This window comes from Balaenoptera borealis (assembly GCF_965194805.1).
Source record: "Balaenoptera borealis genome assembly, chromosome: 10".
NCBI lineage: Eukaryota > Metazoa > Chordata > Mammalia > Artiodactyla > Balaenopteridae > Balaenoptera > Balaenoptera borealis.
Genome location: NC_138874.1, coordinates 54,690,904 through 54,710,289, shown reverse-complemented (window position 1 = coordinate 54,710,289; position 19,386 = coordinate 54,690,904). Strand labels below are relative to the sequence as shown.

Genomic DNA, 19,386 nt, shown 5'->3' with positions numbered 1-19,386 from the left:
AGAAGCCACCGCAATGAGAAGCCCACACACAGGAACGAAGAGTAGCCCCTGCTCGCCGCAAGTTAAGATGTGTAAATCACATATAATCTCATCTGAGGTCTTCCAAAAAAGCAGAACTACTTAACCACTGCCTCATTCTACTTCTGTGAGGATGGGCTCCTCAACTTTAAACTGAATTCACTAAACTCCAAATAGCAGCCATGGTTTCCATTAAAAAAAAAAAATGTTATCTTACATTCTGGATGCAAACATTAAAACCATCACAACTTGGGGGACTTCCCTGGTGGTCCAGTGAGTAAGACTCCAAGCTCCCAATGCAGGGGACCTGGGTTTGATCCCTGGTCAGGGAACTAGATCCCGCATGCATGGTGCAACTAAGAGTCCACATGGTGCAACTAATAAGTCCGCATGCTGCAGTGAAGATTCCACCTGCTGCAACTAAGACCCAGCACAGACAAAAAAAAAAGACACTACAACTTGGGTCCCTAGAATTCACAAAAAGTAAAAATGACTAAGCCAGGAAGCAAGGCACAAGGCAAACACAATAGATAAACTATTCTTCAAAGACCTCCTTAAGAAGTTTGAGTGCTGTTTTGTATGCTTAGCCCTATCTTGATGAGGGGAATTAATCAATGTATTTTTTATGTACATACTTCGCTGTTATGACCATCACACTTCATACTGTAACACAGTCAAAATAGTCTCCTCTCTTAACTAAAATATAGGTATAATTAAGTACAAAGAGTTTTGCTATGTGTTTTATGTTTCCATAATAATACCAGGTTTTTTTGGTTTTTTTGGCTGCATTGGGTCTTTGTTGCTGCACGTGGGCTTTCTCTAGTTGTGGTCAGCGGGGGCTACTCTGCATTGCAATGTGCGAGCTTCTCATTGCAGTGGCTTCTCTTGTTGCGGTGCACGGGCTCTAGGCGCGCAGGCTAAAGTAGTTGCAGCACACGGGCTCAGCAGTTGTGGCTCGCGGGCTCTAAAGCGCAGGCTCAGTAGTTGTGGCTCGTGGGCTCTAGAGCGCAGGCTCAGTAGTTGTGGCACACGGGCTTCGCTGCTCCGCAGCATGTGGGATCTTCCCGGACCAGGGATTGAAACCGTGTCCCCTGCATTGGCAGGCAGATTCTTAAGCACTGCACCACCAGGGAAGTCCCTTTATACAAGTTTTTAATGAAATATTATAGGTGTTTGGTATCTTCACATTTTAAACTAACAAACAATTTCATGAGTAAGAGCGTGAGCCTAAAGTCACGAAAGGCAACTAACATCTCAGTCTGGCTTTGTGGTGTTCTGCTCCTCTTAGCACTTTAGGAGGAAAGTTAAAACGCCAAGGTAGAAGATCCATGACTTTTAAAATTCTCCAGTTTGGGGATATATTCCTTAGAAAAAAAGTATTAAGGGCTATAAACACATATTCTAAATGTACATTCTAACCCAATCAAAAAATGGGCAGGAGATCTAAACAGATATTTCTCCAAAGAAGAAATACAAATGGCCAACAGGTACATGAAAAGATGCTCAACATCACTAATTATTAGAGAAATGCAAATCAAAATTACAATGAGGTATCACCTCACACTGGTTAGAATGGCCACCATCAAAAAAATCTACAAACAACAAATGCTGCAGAGGGTATGGAGAAAAGGAAACTCTCCTACACTGTTGGTGGGAATGTAAATTGGTACAGCCACTATGGAGAACAGTATGGAGATTCCTTAAAAAACTAAAAATAGAGCTACCATATGATCCAGCAATCCCATTCCTGGGCATATATCTGGAGAAAACCATAATTCAAAAGGATACATGCACCCCAGTGTTCACTGCAGCACTATTTACAATAGCCAAGACATGGAAGCAACCTAAATGTCCATCGACAGATGAATGGACAAAGAAGATGTGGTACATATATACAATGGAATACTACTCAGCCATAAAAAAGAATGAAATAATGTCACTGCAGCAACATGGATGCAACTAGAGATTATCATACTAAGTGAAGTAAGTCAGAAAGAGAAAGACAAATACCATATGATACCACTTACATGTGGAATCTAAAACATGGCACAAATTAACCTATCTACAAAACAGAAACAGACTCATAGACATAGAGAACAGACTTGTGGTTGCCAAGGCGGGGTGGGGAGGGAGAGGGATGGACTGGAAGTTTGGGATTGGTAGATGCAAACTATTACATTTAGAATGGATAAACAACAAGGTCCTAATGTATATAGCACAGGGAACTACATTCAATATCCTGTGATAAACCATAATGAGGCCTTCCCTGGTGGCGCAGTGGTTACGAATCCGCCTGCCAATGCAGGGGACACGGGTTCGAGCCCTGGTCCAGGAAGATCCCACATGCCGCGGAGCAACTAAGCCCGTGCGCCACAACTACTGAGACTGCGCTCTAGAGCCCGCGAGCCACAACTACTGAGCCCGCGTGCCACAACTACTGAAGCCCGCGCACCCTAGAGCCCGTGCTCCACAATAAGAGAAGCCACCACAATGAGAGGCCTGCGCACTATAACGAAGAGTAGCCCCCGCTCACCGCAACTAGAGAAAGCCAGTGCGCAGCAATGAAGACCCAACACAGCCAAAAATAAAATAAAAGATAAAATAAAATTAAAAAAAAAAAACCATAATGAAAAAATATTAAAAAAAAGAATGTATATATGTGTATAACTGAGTCACTTTGCTGTACAGCAGATTGGCACAACTGTAAATTAACTATACTTCAATAAGAGAAAGGAAGGGAGGGAGGGAGGGAGGAAGGAAGGGAAGGAGGGAGGGAGGGAAAAGAAAAGAAAAAAGGAAAGGAAAGAAAAAAGAAAAATAAAATAGATAACCAACAAGGACCTACTGTATAGCACAGGGAACTCTGCTCAACATTCTGTAATAACCTAAATGGGAAAAGAATTTGAAAAAGAATAGATACTTGCATTTGCATAACTGAATCACTTTGCTGTACACCTGAAACTAATACAACATTGTTAATCAATGATACTCCAGTATAAAATAAAAATTAGGGACTTCCCTAGTGGTCCAGTGCTTTAAGACTCTGTGCTCCCAATGCAGGGGGCCCAGGTTCAGTCCCTGGTCAGGGAACTAGATCCTGCATGCTGCAACTAAAGATCCCACATGCCGCAACTAAGACCCGGCACAGCCAAATAAATAAATAAATGTTTAAAAATATATATTTTTTTAATAAATAAAATAAAAATTAAAAAAAACAATGTACATTCTAAAATTTCTTGTGGGTGTAATTAGCATGTTGATTTGCTCCAACCTTTTTCCTCCAGGGGAAGCTTGTCATGCATCAGGACCATATTTTATTCATATCTGATTCCCTTGCATTATGCATAGTACCTGGCACAAAGTAAAAACAATAAATGTCTAGTGAATTAAACTGACAAAGCAAACAGGAACGCTTAGTCTATGCACTCTGCTTACAGCACATTTCTTTTATCTGCCATCATTATTTTGGTACAGATATGGAGTCCTCACTACACTACACAGTTCTTAAAGGAGCACTTCACACTTGTGTTTTAGACTAAGTCCAACTACTAAGGGAGGCAGTAGGATATAGTGGTTAAAGGTGTGTAGTGTGGAGTCAGACCATGTAACAATAGGTTGTAATCCCAGCTTCGCCACTTACTGGTGTGTGGACTTGGGCAAGTCATGTAATCTCTTGTGCATCTGTTTCCTCATCTATAAAATAATAAAAATATCTACCTCTTAAGTTGTCGTGAGAATTAAATGAGTTAAAATTTGTAAATCACCTATAACAGTGTCCGCAAGTGCTTCTATAAATGTTTGTTAAATAAAGTATCAATCAGTGGGAATACATCAAACATTTAAAAAAAAAACTTCTGCACAGCAAAGGAAACCATCAACAAAATGAAAAAGCAACCTATCAAACGGAAGAAAATATGTGCAAATCATATATCCAATAAGGGGTTAATATCCAAAATATATAAAGAACTCATTCAACTCAATAGCCAAAAAAAATCTGATTAAAACATGGGCAGGGGGCTTCCCTGGTGGCGCAGTGGTTGAGAATCTGCCTGCTAATGCAGGGGACACGGGTTCGAGCCCTGGTCTGGGAAGATCCCACATGCCACGGAGCAGCTGGGCCCGTGCGCCACAACTACTGAGCCTGCGCGTCTGGAGCCTGTGCCCCGCAACGGGAGGGGCCGCGATAGTGAAAGGCCCGCGCACCGCGATGAAGAGCGGTCCCCGCACCGCGATGAAGAGTGGCCCCCACTTGCCGCAACTAGAGAAAGCCCTCGCAGAGAAACGAAGACCCAACACAGCCAAAAATAAATAAATAAACAAAGTAAACAATGCCTTAAAAAAAAAATTCTTAAAAAAAAAAAAAAAACCACAATGAAATATTATCTCATACCTGTTAGAATGGCTATTATTAAAAACACAAGAAATAACAAGTGTTGACAAGGATGTGGAGAAAAGAGAACCCTGCTGCACTGTTGGCTGGAATGCAAATTGGTGCCACCACTACAGAAAACAACTGGAGGTTCCTCAAAAAATTAAAAATAGAACTACCATGTGATCCAGCAATTCCGCTTCTGTTTATTTATCCAAGGGAAACAAAAACACTAACTTGAAAAGTTATCTGCACCCCATGTTCACTGCAACATTTACAACAGCCAAACATGGAAACAACTTAGTGTCTATCAATGGATGAATGGATAAAGAAAATGTGTATACACACACACACAATGGAGTATCATTCAGCCATTAAAGAAAAGAAGAAGGAAATCTTGCCATTTGCAACATGGATAGACCTTGAGGATGTTATGCAAAGTAAAACAAGTCAGACAAGGAAAGACAAATACTACCAGTGATCTCACGTGTGGGATCTTAAACCAACCAACCAACCTCATAGATACATAGAACAGATTAGATTTGTGGTTGCTAGAAGCAAAAGGTTGGGGAGTGGTCAGAAAGGGCAAATGAAGGCAGTCAAAAGATACAAACTTCCAGTTATAAAATAAATAAGGCCTGGGGATATAATGTATAGCATGGTGACTACAGTTAATAATTCTGTATGATCCAGCAATCCACTCCTGGGCATATATCCAGAGAAAACCATAACTGGAAAAGATACATGCACCCCAGTGTTCACTGCAGCACTATTTACAATAGCCAGGACATGGAACCAACCTAAATGTCCATCGACAGATGAATGGATAAAGATGTGGTACATATATACAATGGAATATTAGCCATAAAAAGGAGCGAAATAATGCCATTTGCATCAACATCAATGGACCTAGAGATTGTCATACTGAGTGAAGTAAGTCAGAGAAAGACAAATATTATATGATATTGTTTATACGTGGAATCTAAGAAAAGGGTACAAGGACTTCTCTGGTGGTCCAGTGGTTAAGACTCTACCGTTTCCACTGCAGTGGGCACGGGTTCAATCCCTGGTCAAGGAACTAAGATCCTGCACACCGTGGGGCACAGCCAAAAAAAAAAAAAAAAAAAAAAGGTACAAATGTACTTATCTACAAAACAGAAATAGAGTTGCAGGTGTAAAAAACAAACTTATGGTTACTAGGGGGGAAGTGGGGTGGGGGGAAGGGATAAATTGGAAGATTGGGATTGACATATACACACTACTATATATAAAACAGATAACGAATAAGGACCTACTGTACAGCACAGGGAACTCTACTCAATACTCTGCAATGGCCTTTATGGGAAAAGAATCTAAAAAAGAGTGGATATATGCCTATGTACAACTGATTCACTTTGCTGTACACCTGAAACTAACACAGCATTGTAAATCAACTATACTCCAATAAAAATTTTTTTTAAAATTCTGTATTGTATATCTGAAAGTTGCTAAGAGAGTGGCTTTTAAAAGTTCTCACAAGAAAAAATTGTAAATATGTGTGGTGATGAATATTAACAAGACTTACTGTGGTGATCATTTCATAATATATACATATATTTAATCATTATGTTGTACACCTTTAATATAATGTCATATGCCAATTATAACTCAATTTTAAAAGATTTAACATAAAAGAGCAAACAAATTAGCAAGAAAACACAAACTTGAGTAAATAAATGTAAAAAAGCATGAACACTTTCAAAAGAGAAAATACAAACAGAAAATAATATTTTAAAATTAATCTCTTTAATCAAAGAAATTTGAGCTAAAATGAGACCATTTTGCCTATATTAGCAAAGATTTTGTTTTAAAGCTATATAAGGAAAAGTTGTGAAGGAGATGAGAATTCTCATACATCAGTGGAGTAAGGATACATTGGTAGTCTTTTTGGAAAGCAATTTCATAATGTGTGCCAAATGCTTTTAAAATGGTCATCTTCCAAATACTGTATGGTATCACTTGTACGTGGAATCTTAAAAAAAAAAAAAAAATGGTGAACTCCTAGAAACAGAGAGTAGAACAGTGGTTGCCAGGGGCTAAGGTGATGGGGGAAATGGGGATATGTTTGGCAAAGGGTACAAACTTCCAGTTATAAGATTAATAAGTTCTGGGGATCTAACTGTACACCATGTTAACTACAGTTAATACTACTGTATTGTAGGGACTTCACTGGTGGTCCAGTGGTAAAGAATCTGCCTTCCAATGCAGGGGACACGGGTTTGATCCCTGGTCAGAGAACTAAGATCCCACATGCCGCAGGACAACTAAGCCCACACGCCACAACTACTGAGCTCGAGCGCCTCAACTAGAGAGCCTGTATGCCACAAACTACAGAGCCCACATGCCACAACTACAGAGCCCACACGCCCTGGAGCCCGCATGCCACAACTAGAGAAGAGAAAACCCGCACGCCACAACTAGAGAGAAGCCCGCGTGCTGCAATGAAAAATCCCGCATGTCTCAACAAAGATCCTGGGTGCCGCAACTAAGATCCGATGCAGCCAAAAATAAATAAATAAATAATAAATCTTAAAAAAAAACCACTGTACTGTGTACTCGAAAGTTGCTAAAATAGTAAATCTTAAATTTTCTCACCACAAAAACAAAAACCAAAAAAAAGGTAATTATGTGAGGTGATGGAGGTGTTAACTAACCCTATTATGGTAATCATTTGCAATGTATCTGTGAATCAAATCATCACACTGTACATCTTAAACGTACACAGTATTATATACATCAAGTATATCTCAAATCTGAAAATAAATGAATGAATGAATGTTTAAAATCCCTCTGGCTTATAAGATTGTGTCTCTTTACCACCCCCCCACCCAAAACCTACTAATAAATAACTCTTCACAACTACAGAATACATTTTCTTTTTTATTATTCTATATTTGAGCAATTTTATGGAGAAAAAGAATCCCTTTAATACAGTAACTATTTAACTATAATATTACCTTGGAAGGTAGCATGGTAGAGTAGAAAGAACCAAAGTTTGGGGTCAGACAAACCATATTTAAATTCTGATTGTGTCACATAGTATATGCTAACCTCACTGAATCACAAACTCCTTACCTATAAATGGGAATAGCAGTACCTCTTTCATAGTATTGTTGTGAGAATAAAATGTAGCCTGCTTAAGCACTCAATAAATACTAGTTTTTATTAGTTACATCTTCTAAAACTAAAATGTTAGTTTTATATCCTCTAGTTCATCTTTGCAGGGCCTTACCAGGAAAAATGTTAATATAGTTGTAATCAAGGTGTACATATTATACACATTTTCCATGTATTGATGATCTAAATATTTATCATTTTAATGGTTATATCACATTCCCTTGCTAAGAGAGTATCGTAATTTATTTAACCATTCTGCAATTATTGGATAGCGTATTTTTAGTGACTCTGCATTAACTACTTTATTATCTGATCCCCGTAACACTTCTGTATTGTTGAGACAGGAGGGGTATCCCCATCTTACAAATGAGGAATAGGTGGCACAGAAAGTTTGAATTCTCCCAAGTCAGTTCGTTACAACCAAAGTCAAACTAGAAATCCCAGGTTTCCTATCTTCAAATTCAGTGATTCTCCACTCTGTTTAGATCTCTCCTTTATCTAGAACCACATTTTGTATCTATCGATTTTTTAAAATGACATTCTAACTTCTGCCACCATTGGGTCAATAATTTATGAAATATTTAAAATATTTTTATTCAGAATTATTAATTATTGACTGATACCAAACAAGTAGAAAACCATATAAGCAATTAAACTTCTCCAACTAAACACTATCTTACATATTTTTAAACTGAAACCTTCCATTAAATTCATTCAAGCATTCACACAGTATTAACACTGTTCCTTTTTTGGTTGATCTGGATGAACAAGGCAGAATATCATTCGTTATCAAGAAATAGATACTGTTCTAGATGCTGCAGTGAATATAATAGTAAAAATATCCTTGTCGTCCTGGAGCTTATATTTCCAGTACTGAAGATGGGTGATAAATAAATCATTAAAATGAATATGTTAGTGATAAGTGCAAAGCAAAAACAGCAGGGAAGGGGGATAGGATAGGAAGTGCTGGGGAGGGGTGGTTTACAGTGTCAGATGAGTGGCCAACGAGTCCTCACTAGATGGGAGATGTCTGAGTCAAGATCTGAAAGAAATGAGGGAGTGACCCAGGTAGATATCTAGGGGAAGAGTGGCATTAGCAGAGGAAACAGAGAAGGGCAAAGGCCCTGAGTTGGGAGCTTGTCTGCTATGTTTCAGAGCAACAAGATGGCCAGTATAGCTAGAACAGAACGAGACAGGGGAGAATAGTAGATGAAATTAGACAAGTAATGGTAGCCAGATCAGATAATGAACTTGCCGAACTTGCTGGTCTTCAAGGGTCTTTGGAGTCTTACTGAGTAAGATGGGAAAAATCATTGAAAATTTTGAGGAAAGGAGTGATGTGGTGTGATTTACCTTTGAACTGAAGGGGGTATGAGAGCAGGAAGACCAACCAGGAGACTACAGCAAGAGATGATGGTGACAGCAGTGGTCTGATTCTAGACAGAATTCAAAAGTAAAGCCAACAGAATTTGCTGACGTATTAGATAGAGAGTGTGAGGAGAAGAGGTGTCTCCAAGGTTTTAGGCCTCAACAACTGAAGAAAGAAGCTGGTGTTTATAGCAAGCAAGGTAGGGAGGAGAAGGTTATCAGAAACTCAATGTTAGTAGTTTTAGAGATACCTACCCCATAAAAAGTACAAGTGCCAAATCAGCAGTTGGACAGACAAGTCTGGAATTAGAGAGGTACAGACTAGGGATATAATTTGGGAGTCATCAGCACAGAGATGGTATTTAGAACAAGGGAATGAATGTAGATGGAAAGAGGAGACATCCAAACACTTAACTCTGGGTACCCCACTGTTCAGAGGTTGGGGATATAAGGAGGATGCAACAAGGACTGAAAAGAAGGAAAAATAAACAAGCAGAAGCTAAATTTAAAAAGTACGTCAAGGAAGAGAGACTAATCAACTGAGCCAGAGGCTAGATTGATCAACTATGCCAAATGCTACCGATAGGTCAAATAAGATGAGGACTAAGAATTTACCACTAAATTTGGCAAAATATAAATCACTGGTGAACTTGATAAGACATTGATTCTTAACCCTGAGCTTGAAAAACCTCAAAATATCTGGTTATTTAAAGAAGTGCTTGGGACTTCCCTGGTGGCGCAGTGGTTAAGAATCTGCCTGCTGATGCAGGAGACACAGGTTCGAGCCCTGGTCTGGGAAGATCCCACATGCCACGGAGCAACTAAGCCCGTGCGCCACAACTACTGAGCCTGCGCTCTAGAGCCCGTGAGCCACAACTACTGAAGCCTGTGTGCCACAACCACTGAAGCCTGCGTGCTTACAGCCCATGCTCCACAACAAGGGAAGCCACTGCAATGAGAAGCCCGCGCACTGCAACAAAGAGTAGCCCCCGCTCGTCGCAACTAGAGAAAGCCCACATGCAGCAACGAAGACCCAAAGCACCAAAAAATATATATATTAAAAGAAAAATTTAGAAAAAAAAAAGAAAGAAGAAGTGCTACACATAGCCTCAAAACAAAATCAACTAAATCCATTTTAATTTTAGAAGACTGCCAAGTTTTTTTTTAATAGACTTCATTTTTTAGAGCAGTGTTAGGTTCACAGCAGAGCTGAGTGGAAGGTACAGATATTTCCTATCTACCTCCTTGCCCCCAAACATGTATAGCCTCCTCCAGATTGCCAAGTGGTAGGTAAAATTTACTAAGGAAACGAACGGTAACACAGTGGTGTTACAAAATTCACCTTTGTAGGATGGTGACCCTCTAAAGTAAAAGTTTTCAATCTAGGCTCTCCAGAGCCCTAGAAGTTCTACAGCATCTCTTTTGTACTATACCACAAAGGGGAGGGAAGAAGGTTATCTGTAGTGGATTGGGCTCAGGGTTCTTCTGACCTGTTTAACCAGAGTAGCTCAATCAGTTTTTACATACTGTATTTCAAAAGGGTTTTACAGTTAAAAAAAAAAAGTTATTGAAAATCACCGCCCTGAAGCAGTGGTTCTCAAAGTGCAGTACTCAAACCAGCAGCAGCACCTGGCACCTTGTTAAAAATGCAAATTCTCAAGTCCCAACCCAGACCTACTGAATCAGAGTCTGGGGATGAGCATTGTGTTAACAAGTCCTCCAGGTGATTCTGATGCATGCTGAAATTTGAGAACCAGTGCCTCCAATATTTCAGATATTTTGCTTAGGTAGTTGTTTGCCTTCCTTTAAGCACTGCTATCCTCAGTGGAAATCAAAACAGAAAGTTTAGATTATAGATGAAAATATGCAAATATCAGTATTTTAGGATATTAGAATAATATTTCTTACACAATTATATTTGGATTAAGGCTGCCATTAGACCTTATCCAAGGGTTATTTTTAAGAACCCTTAAGTCTTTAATACAAAACAATTTCAGTTATTAGATGACCACCTAGACAGCTCTACAGAGAGGTCCCAAAGTATACTGAAAAGTCATATTCCAATATTATGAGTGAGCAATTCTTAATGTCAATTCTTGACTAGTTTCAATCAAAGATTAAAATTTAGGGACTTCCCTGGTGGTTCAGCAGTTAAGACTACAGGCTCCCAATGCAGGGGGCCCAGGTTCAATCCCTGGTCAGGGAACTAGATCCCACACGCTGCAACCAGAAGTTCCCGCACACTGCAACGAAGAACCCACGTGCCGCAACCAAGACCCGGCGCAGCCAAACAAATAAATACATAAAAAAAATTTTTTTTTAAAAGATTAAAATTTATCTGACATGCAACATACCTCTTTCATATACTGATTATATAGAGCTTCTGATGATTCTAGATAAGCTTGTGCAGTTTCAATTTCTTCTCTTTCAGACCACAAGATACCCAGGTTATTCTGGAAAATAAAGAGAAATAATGACAATATAAATCTTCCAATGAAGTAGTTTTCATAGTTTCAAAGTCAATACTTACCTATCAGATAGTATCAATACTACAACCTGATTAACCATGAATTAATTATTCATAATACTACTGTCCTTACGTCGTGGGAGGCAGCCACAAAGATGGGTTCCCTGGTAATTCCTGCCTCCTGGTGCTCATGCCCTGTATAATCTCTTCCCCTTAAGTCTGGGCTGGATTTAGTGACTTGCTTCTAACAAATAGAATATGGCAAAAGTGATAGAAGGTCTCTTCCAACATCAGGTTACAAAACACTGTGGTTCCATTTTGGGTGCTCCCTCTTGCTTGTACTCTCTGAGGGAAGCCAAATGCCATATTCTGAGCCACCCTATGGATAGACTCATGTGGTCAGGGAGGTCAACAGCCAGCAAGGAATCGAGGCCCCTCAGACCAACAACCTGTAAGAAACTGAATCCTGCCAACAACCAGGTGAGTGAGCTTGGAAGCAGATTCTCCCCAACCTGAGCCTTCAAGTGCAGCCCGAAGCGGGCCAACAATCTGAAGAGAGACCCTGAGCCAGAAGCAACTAGCTAAGCCATGCCTGGATTCCTGTTATAATAAAAGTTTGTTGTTTCAATCGGCTACATTTAGGGGTACAATGTTACATTTTAAAAACTAAGCCAGTTTTTCCCCTGCCACAGGACTCTTTTTATCAGACTCTGTATAGGGAAAATCAGGCCTGTTTACATGGTCAGAATTCAAGACTAGCTCCCCTTTAGACAATGGGGTTACTCTGCCTCCCAACCCCTGGGACAGCCTTTCAGGCACAGGGATACTTCTGAGGCTGGGCTTCCACCATCTTTTGCTTACCTCCCTAGGGAAGGGAACAGAATAAGGAAACAAAGTTTTTAAAGCAAATTCTTAACCTGGGCCCAAGGACCCACAAGTTACCCATGAAGAGAATTCAGAGTCTATGAATGTAGATGGAGAACTATTACAAACTTATTTTCACTATGTCCTACGAAACAGTATTACAGTACCTGGGATTTCTGTGGCCTATAGAAATGAAAAAATCTTCATATTACAGCTTGCAGATATCTCAAAATACCATTTATATTCATTAGTACTTTAAAATTATGGAAGTTATTAGACACAGATGTTATTTAATGTGTTAATAAGGAAGCTCATATATCACTATATCATACATTTGTTTTAAAAAATATTTTGGGGGGGCTTCCTTGGTGGCGCAGTGGTTGAGAATCTGCCTGCTAATGCAGGGCACACGGGTTCGAGCCCTGGTCTGGGAAGATCCCACATGCCGCGGAGCAACTGGGCCCGTGAACCACAATTACTGAGGCTGCGCGTCTGGAGCCTGTGCCCTGCAACAAGAGAGGCCACGATAGTGAAGAAGCCCGCGCACCGCAAAGAAAAGAGTGGCCCCCGCTTGCCGCAACTAGAGGAAGCCCTCGCACAGAAACGAAGACCCAACAGAGCCAAAAATAAAATATAATAAATAAATAAATAAATAAAATAAAAAATAAAATATTTTGGTAACTTCTATGTTATTGGTTTCTTTTATAACCCCTACATTTTATTTTATACATTTAAAATCATTATTCTGTTTCATGAAATACAGGCTTCAGTAGATTGCAAAAGGGGTACATGACACAAAAAAACATGTTTAGAAACCCTACAGTTTAAAGGTGACATGATCACTGCCCTGGAACACAGACCTCTGGTCTTATGGCTTCACGTAATATACCTATTCTATAATTTTTTTTAAGTGACTTGATCAGTTCTCAGTGTCTAGGACTGCAGGTAGGTCATAGTGATAAACTACTGAGATTGGGCAGTTCTCTCCTCTATATTACTTATGCACTACTTTGTGGTACCCTGGGGAAGCTTAAAGGGCTCTGGCCCACTACTAATTTACTGATTATTCTGCCCACCTAGCCTCAGAGAATATAATCTCCCTTAATATTCATTTCTTGAATTTAGAAATGAATCCACAAGTCACCTTTTCTCACTCCCTAGGTCAACTTATTTTTCCTCTGACAACAGTCCCTGAGATACTCCATTTGGCCATGACACCAGCACAACACCAGCAGACTGTACCTAGCCTAGACAGATTAGCGACACACCCACTACCAGGAACTGGTTAGCCACATTTACTCTATTTTGATGGGATGGTGATGCATTTAGGCTGCTAGATCCAGGGTAGGCTGTGCCACAGAAAGCAACAACTCTGGTGTGTGATAAATCTTAAATCAAGTAGAGACCCTAGAGTGTGTCTAGAAATGACTAAGGGTTTTTTTTAACCATAACCTTTTGAGGTCCTGAAGTTAAGGACCATGCAAGGGATCTAGAACTGATTTGATTTTTCAAAATTAATAGTGTTAATGTTTTTTTCAGTGTTTACTCCACAGAGCTGACTGCTTTTGACATTCTACATAAATTATTTTTACAATATAAATCCCATATACATCAGAAAGTACTGTATCATTCACAAAGCAACATCATGTTCTTGCCCTTGGGATAACAGAATAGGTAAGGAAAAAAAATAAATATAAAACAAAAACAGCTAAAAAAGTACTACTGGTGAATTCTACCAAAAATGTAAGGAAAAAATAATACCAACTCTACACAAATTCATCAAGAAAAGCAAAGAGGAAAGAACACTTCCCATCTCATACTAAACCAAAGACACAACAAGAAAACTACAGACTGATATCCTTCATGAACAAAGATACAAAAAATATTAACAAAATTTTAGCAAATCCAGTCCAACAATATATAAAAGGGTAATATTTTACTCGTTTGGCTTGGCAAAAACTCCAAGTGGAGTTTATCACAGGAAAGAAAGGTTGGTTTAACATTGGAAAATCAATCAATGTAATTCACCATATTAACAGACTAAAAAAGGAAGGAAAAAAATCATCTCAGATGCAGCAATGAAATAATGATGTGGAGTGAAAGAAGTCAGACCAAAAGAAGAGCATACACCATATGATTCCATTATGAAATTCTAGAAAATGTGGTGGAGGAGGGCAAGGAGAAGGGAGAGAGAATAAAGGAGTGAGAGAGGAATTACAAAGGAACACAAGGAAACTTTTAGTGGTGAAGGATATGTTCATTACCTTGATTGCAGTAACTGTTTCATGAGAATATAAAGATGTCAAAGTTCATCAAATTGTATACTTTAGATATGTGCAGTTTACTGTACATCAATTGTACCTCAATAAAGCTATAAACACACAAAAAACATCCTCCTTATACATATATATCCTGGCAGTGGGGAGAATAATCTACTAATTTGTCAAGTTAAATTTCACTCAGGAAGTGCAAGTGTATATTGCTGATAGCACAAATCAGAAGGAAAACCAGATAAAAACCATTCCTAAGGCCCCCTTCTTCTGGGGAAGGTAGAAGGGGACAGTCTCCCTTGATAACCTAATGTGGGTCCAGGTCCTGTATATCTACAGTTTCCCAGGAAGGAGACACCAGATTGAGACAAAAGAGTCAGAATATCACAAATTCCCATGGACTGATACTTTCAAATTTTTTCCTACACATACATACACACACACAGGTAGTCTTTCACCAAAACGGAATCACTCTATGTAATTCCAAACATGCCTTTTACTCTTCCCTCTCCTCTTAGTATTGATATTATCGTTAACAAATATAAATCATTATTTCTAATGGCTGCATATTGTTCTTCTGTATGGATGTACCAGTATTTATTTAACTACAGATCTCACTAATGTTTATTCTCTCTTTTTTTTTTTGAAACTAACAATGCTGTGACAAACATCCATGTTAACATACCTTTGCATACCTGTCTCAATATTATTTTAGAATATTGATGTGGAATTTTTAAGTCAAAGTCTTTTTTTTTTTTTTTTTTACTACTTATTTATTTATTTTTGGCTGCATTGGGTCTTCGTTGCTGAGCGCGGGCTTTCTCTAGTTGCGGCGAGCGGGGGCTACTCTTTGTTGCGGTGCGTGGGCTTCTCATTGCGGTGGCTTCTCTCGTTGCAGAGCATGGGCTCTAGGCACACGGGCTTCAGTAGTTGTGGCTCGTGGGCTCAGTAGTTGTGGCTCACAGGCTCTAGAGCGCAGGCTCAGTAGTTGTGGCGCACGGGCTTAGCTGCTCCGTGGCATGTGGGATCTTCCCGGACCAGGGCTCAAACCCGTGTCCCCTGCATTGACAGGCGGATTCTTATCACTGCGCCACCAGGGAAGCCCTAAGTCAAAGTCTTGACTCAAGAGTTTTGATACCTACTGATCTCCAGAAAGTTCTATGAATTTATATTTCCACTAGCGATAATGCTAATGGACAGTATCCATCTCCTCATTGTTTCTCCAACAATAAACGTAACCAATATCTTTAATAATCTCTGCCAGTGTGATATAATTTTTCTATCTCATTCTTTCAGTTTGTTTTATTAGTAGTGAGGTCAAATCTCTCATCATATATAGCAAATATTAAACGTAATAAAATGCTATAGAGTGGTAATGCCATTGGAATAAACAGATCAACTAAAAAGTAGAGTTCAGAAACAGACTAGCATAAGCCCAATCTAATTAAAATACTATTGCTGTACCTCCCAGGCTAGTTCCAGTGCATTACTTTTCTTTTCATATTTTTATATTCACTTTTCTTTATTCTTTCAGATAAACATATTCATTTTGTCAAGTTCTAAGAAAAAAGCAAGCCTATTGTGATTTCAGCAGGAATTGCATCAGACCTATAAATGAACATCAGGAAAATGACGTTTAATCTTGCCACCTAGGAACATGGTATATCATTCCTTTTAAGATTATCAGTTCTATTACCCCAATACTGCTCTTTGTAAATGCAATTTCTAAAAATAATATTTTTAACAAGTTTTTGCTTATATACAGAGTATTATTGATATTATATATTTACCTTATATCCTCCTGTTTTATCAAACTGATAGTTCTAAGACTTTTACAGTTGATGACTTTAGGTTTTTTAGGTATACAAAGATCACATATAAAAATGATGATTTTTATTTTTAAAGACTGATACTCTTATTTGCTTTCTATACTATTGCAACGGCCAGAACATCTAATCAAGGTTTTGTTCCTGGTTTTAGTAAAAATATCTCTAATAAGTCACCCTTCAGAAAAGGCTGACTGTTCAAAATACTGTAATTCATTGAGCATACGATGTCACAAGTTTTAAGACAATTATTTTATGTATCAACAAGAAAACATTGCCAAGAAAATTATGACACAAAATCAATCAGCTGTAAGATGGATCCTGATTTCAGAAATATTAATATATATAAGAACATGCATACTAAAATCAATAAAATACAGCAAATACTGGAGATCCTATATTACATTAAGGATGTAACATTACATTAATGTAATGTTCATTACATTTTTTTAATGTTCATTAAGATTTTAGGCAGCCAAATGGTTGAAGAAAATTTTAAATAACTGAGATTTTGTCTGAATTCAGTATCTTATGGACTTCATTAGATCATTCATCCACTCAACAAATATTCAGAATGGGCCTATTATGTGCCAGGGACTGAGATTACAAATAGTGAGCAAAAAGAGATATAGTTCCTGTTATATGTAGCTTTTCATTTAATTGGGCCATGATAACAGAATATAACCTATACAATTTCCTTTTTAATTTTGAGGTTTTTCTTTGAGACCTACTCACCGTAAGATCAACTGTGATAAATGTTCACTGGATCACATATACTAGGAACTGGAACTACTGAATGTAAGGGTTTGTGAGCTTACTTAAGCAAAGTACCTGACACAAGAAGTTCATACAAGGGCTTCCCTGATGGCACAGTGGTTAAGAATCCACATGCCAATGCAGGGGACACAGGTTCGAGCCCTGGTCTGGGAAGATCCCACATGCCGCGGAGCAACTAAGCCCGTGCGCCACAACTACTGAGCCTGCGCTCTAGAGCCCGTGAGCCACAACTACTGAGCCTGCGTGCCACAACTACAGAGCCGGTGCTCCACAACAAGAGAAGCCACTGCAATGAGAAGCCCGTGCACCGCAGTGAAGAGTAGCCCCCGCTCGCCGCAACTGGAGGAAGCCCGCTCACAGCAACAAAGACCCAACGCAGCCATAAAATAAATAGGTAAATAAATAAAATATAAATAAATAACTTTAAAAAAAAGTTCATACATATTTGTATTCTGAACTGTTACGTTCCTGACGACAATGTCAGACTTATTTCTTAATAAACCAAGCACCATATAAATAGGAAACACGTATTTTAAGAATTCAAAGGTAGGAGGAAGGGCTTCCCTGGTGGCGCAGTGGTTGAGAGTCTGCCTGCTAATGCAGGGGACACGGGTTCGAGCCCTGGTCTGGGAAGATCCCACATGCCGCGGAGCAACTAGGCCCGTGAGCCACAATTACTGAGCCTGCGCGTCTGGGGCTTGTGCTCCGCAACAAGAGAGGCCGCGACGGTGGGAGGCCCGCGCACCGCGATGAAGAGTGGCCCCCCGCTTGCCACAACTGGAGAAAGCCTTCGCACAGAAACAAAGACCCAACACAGCCAAAAATAAAAATAAATAGAAGGTAGGAGGAAGAGGTCAGTTCAGAACAAAATGATCCAAAGAAAGTTACATGTAAGTATGAGGTGAGTCTTGAGATCGGTTTTGAAGAACAGGCAGGAATTCCCTGGGAAGCAAACGAATGACTATAGCAAGAACAGAAACTGAAGATTTCAGATACTTTGTTTCAAATTAAGAACGTACTCTGGTCATTCTTTATAATTTCCTTGAGACCTTAAATTAAGAAGTAAATTACCTTGGATTTTTCTTAACAGAATGAACAGGATTTGGAATGGTGGAGAGTTGGAGGGTCTCGGGAAACCAACGCGTTGACCACGACTAAGCGAAGCAATAAGTGATGCTGGTGAAGTGTGCGAAGAGGGTGGAGAGGGAGTTTGGAAGCCGCTTATCACAAAGGTGCGAAAACGTGGAGACAAATCGTGCCTTATACGTTTGCCTTTGGTCTCGGCAAGAGTTGGGGCCCCTCGCCACCCCCTGGCCTCCAGCCAACAGCAGGGCCGCGCTCGCTCTCACCTGAGCCTGGATGTAGAGTGAGACGCAGTCGTGCGACAGTCGGTACTTGCGCAGTAGCCTCAGGCATTTCACCAGATGCTCCTCCCCCGCCGACAGCTCCTCAGTGTCGATGTGATTCACCCCGAGATGGAACTCAATAACCGCCCGCCTCACTGCCCCCTGGGCGACGGGCCCCTCAGCCTCCACCAATTCAGCCGGCAGTCCCAAGGCGTGGTCCCCTGCGCCCAAGCTGTCATCGCCCTGAGGTCGCTCATCCTCGTCTTCAGGCGCAGGGCCCAACAGAGCCTTGACCTCTTCCAGCAGCGCCCGGGCGCTGTATTTGGACTTGTACGGCTCCTTTTCCGGGTTTTTATGCAATTCTACCCGAGACAAGGCTAGCGCAGCCTGGAATTTCTCACGAATCTCGGCCCACGGAGCATCCGCCATAGCGGCCTCCACAGCCTCGGTTTCCTCAGTGTTTGCTAACAGGACTCCCGCCTTCCTTCTGCTTTGCGACACTTCACTTACGGCCCCCGACAGCCCTGCGCCTGCGCACTGCAGAACGATATCCAATGACGTCCGCCAGGTGAAAGGCAATATGCTTGGCAGTGACCAATGGGAAGGCGCAGTAGTCACCATAGCAACCGTTGTCATGGAAAAGAACCTGTCCTGGCGATAGTCCCACCTCCAGCCCCGCCCTCTGCGGTGGTGAGTCTATCTCTTGTTGATCCGGTGAAGTTGTAGCTACTTAAAAATATCGATTGAGGAACTTCCCTAGTGGCGCAGTGGTTGAGAATCTGCTTACCAATGCTGGGCACACGGGTTCGAGCCCTGGTCTGGGAGGATCCCACATGCCTGGGAGCAACTGGGCAACTGCTGAGCCTGAGCGTCTGGAGTCTCTGCTCCGCAGCAAGAGAGGCCGCAATAGTGAGAGGCCCGCGCA

The 19,386-nt window shown here is 40.3% G+C and overlaps 1 protein-coding gene across 2 annotated transcripts in view; it reads right to left on the bottom strand.

Moving 5' to 3' along the window:
- The window catches only part of KIFBP (kinesin family binding protein), a 37,604-nt gene extending 18,628 nt beyond the window's left edge, over nucleotides 1–18,976 (bottom strand). The window contains exons 1-2 of one of the 2 annotated variants that reach the window (XM_082408630.1): nucleotides 18,465–18,976; nucleotides 11,266–11,364 (exon numbers count right to left, since the gene is read on the bottom strand). In XM_082408630.1, the coding sequence (XP_082264756.1) occupies nucleotides 11,266–11,364; nucleotides 18,465–18,890 (525 nt within the window). In that variant the 5' untranslated portion in view covers nucleotides 18,891–18,976. The remainder of the gene's footprint in view (nucleotides 1–11,265; nucleotides 11,365–18,464) is intronic. The other variant, XM_082408631.1, reaches the window with a different exon arrangement.
- Nucleotides 18,977–19,386: the final 410 nt, after the last annotated feature.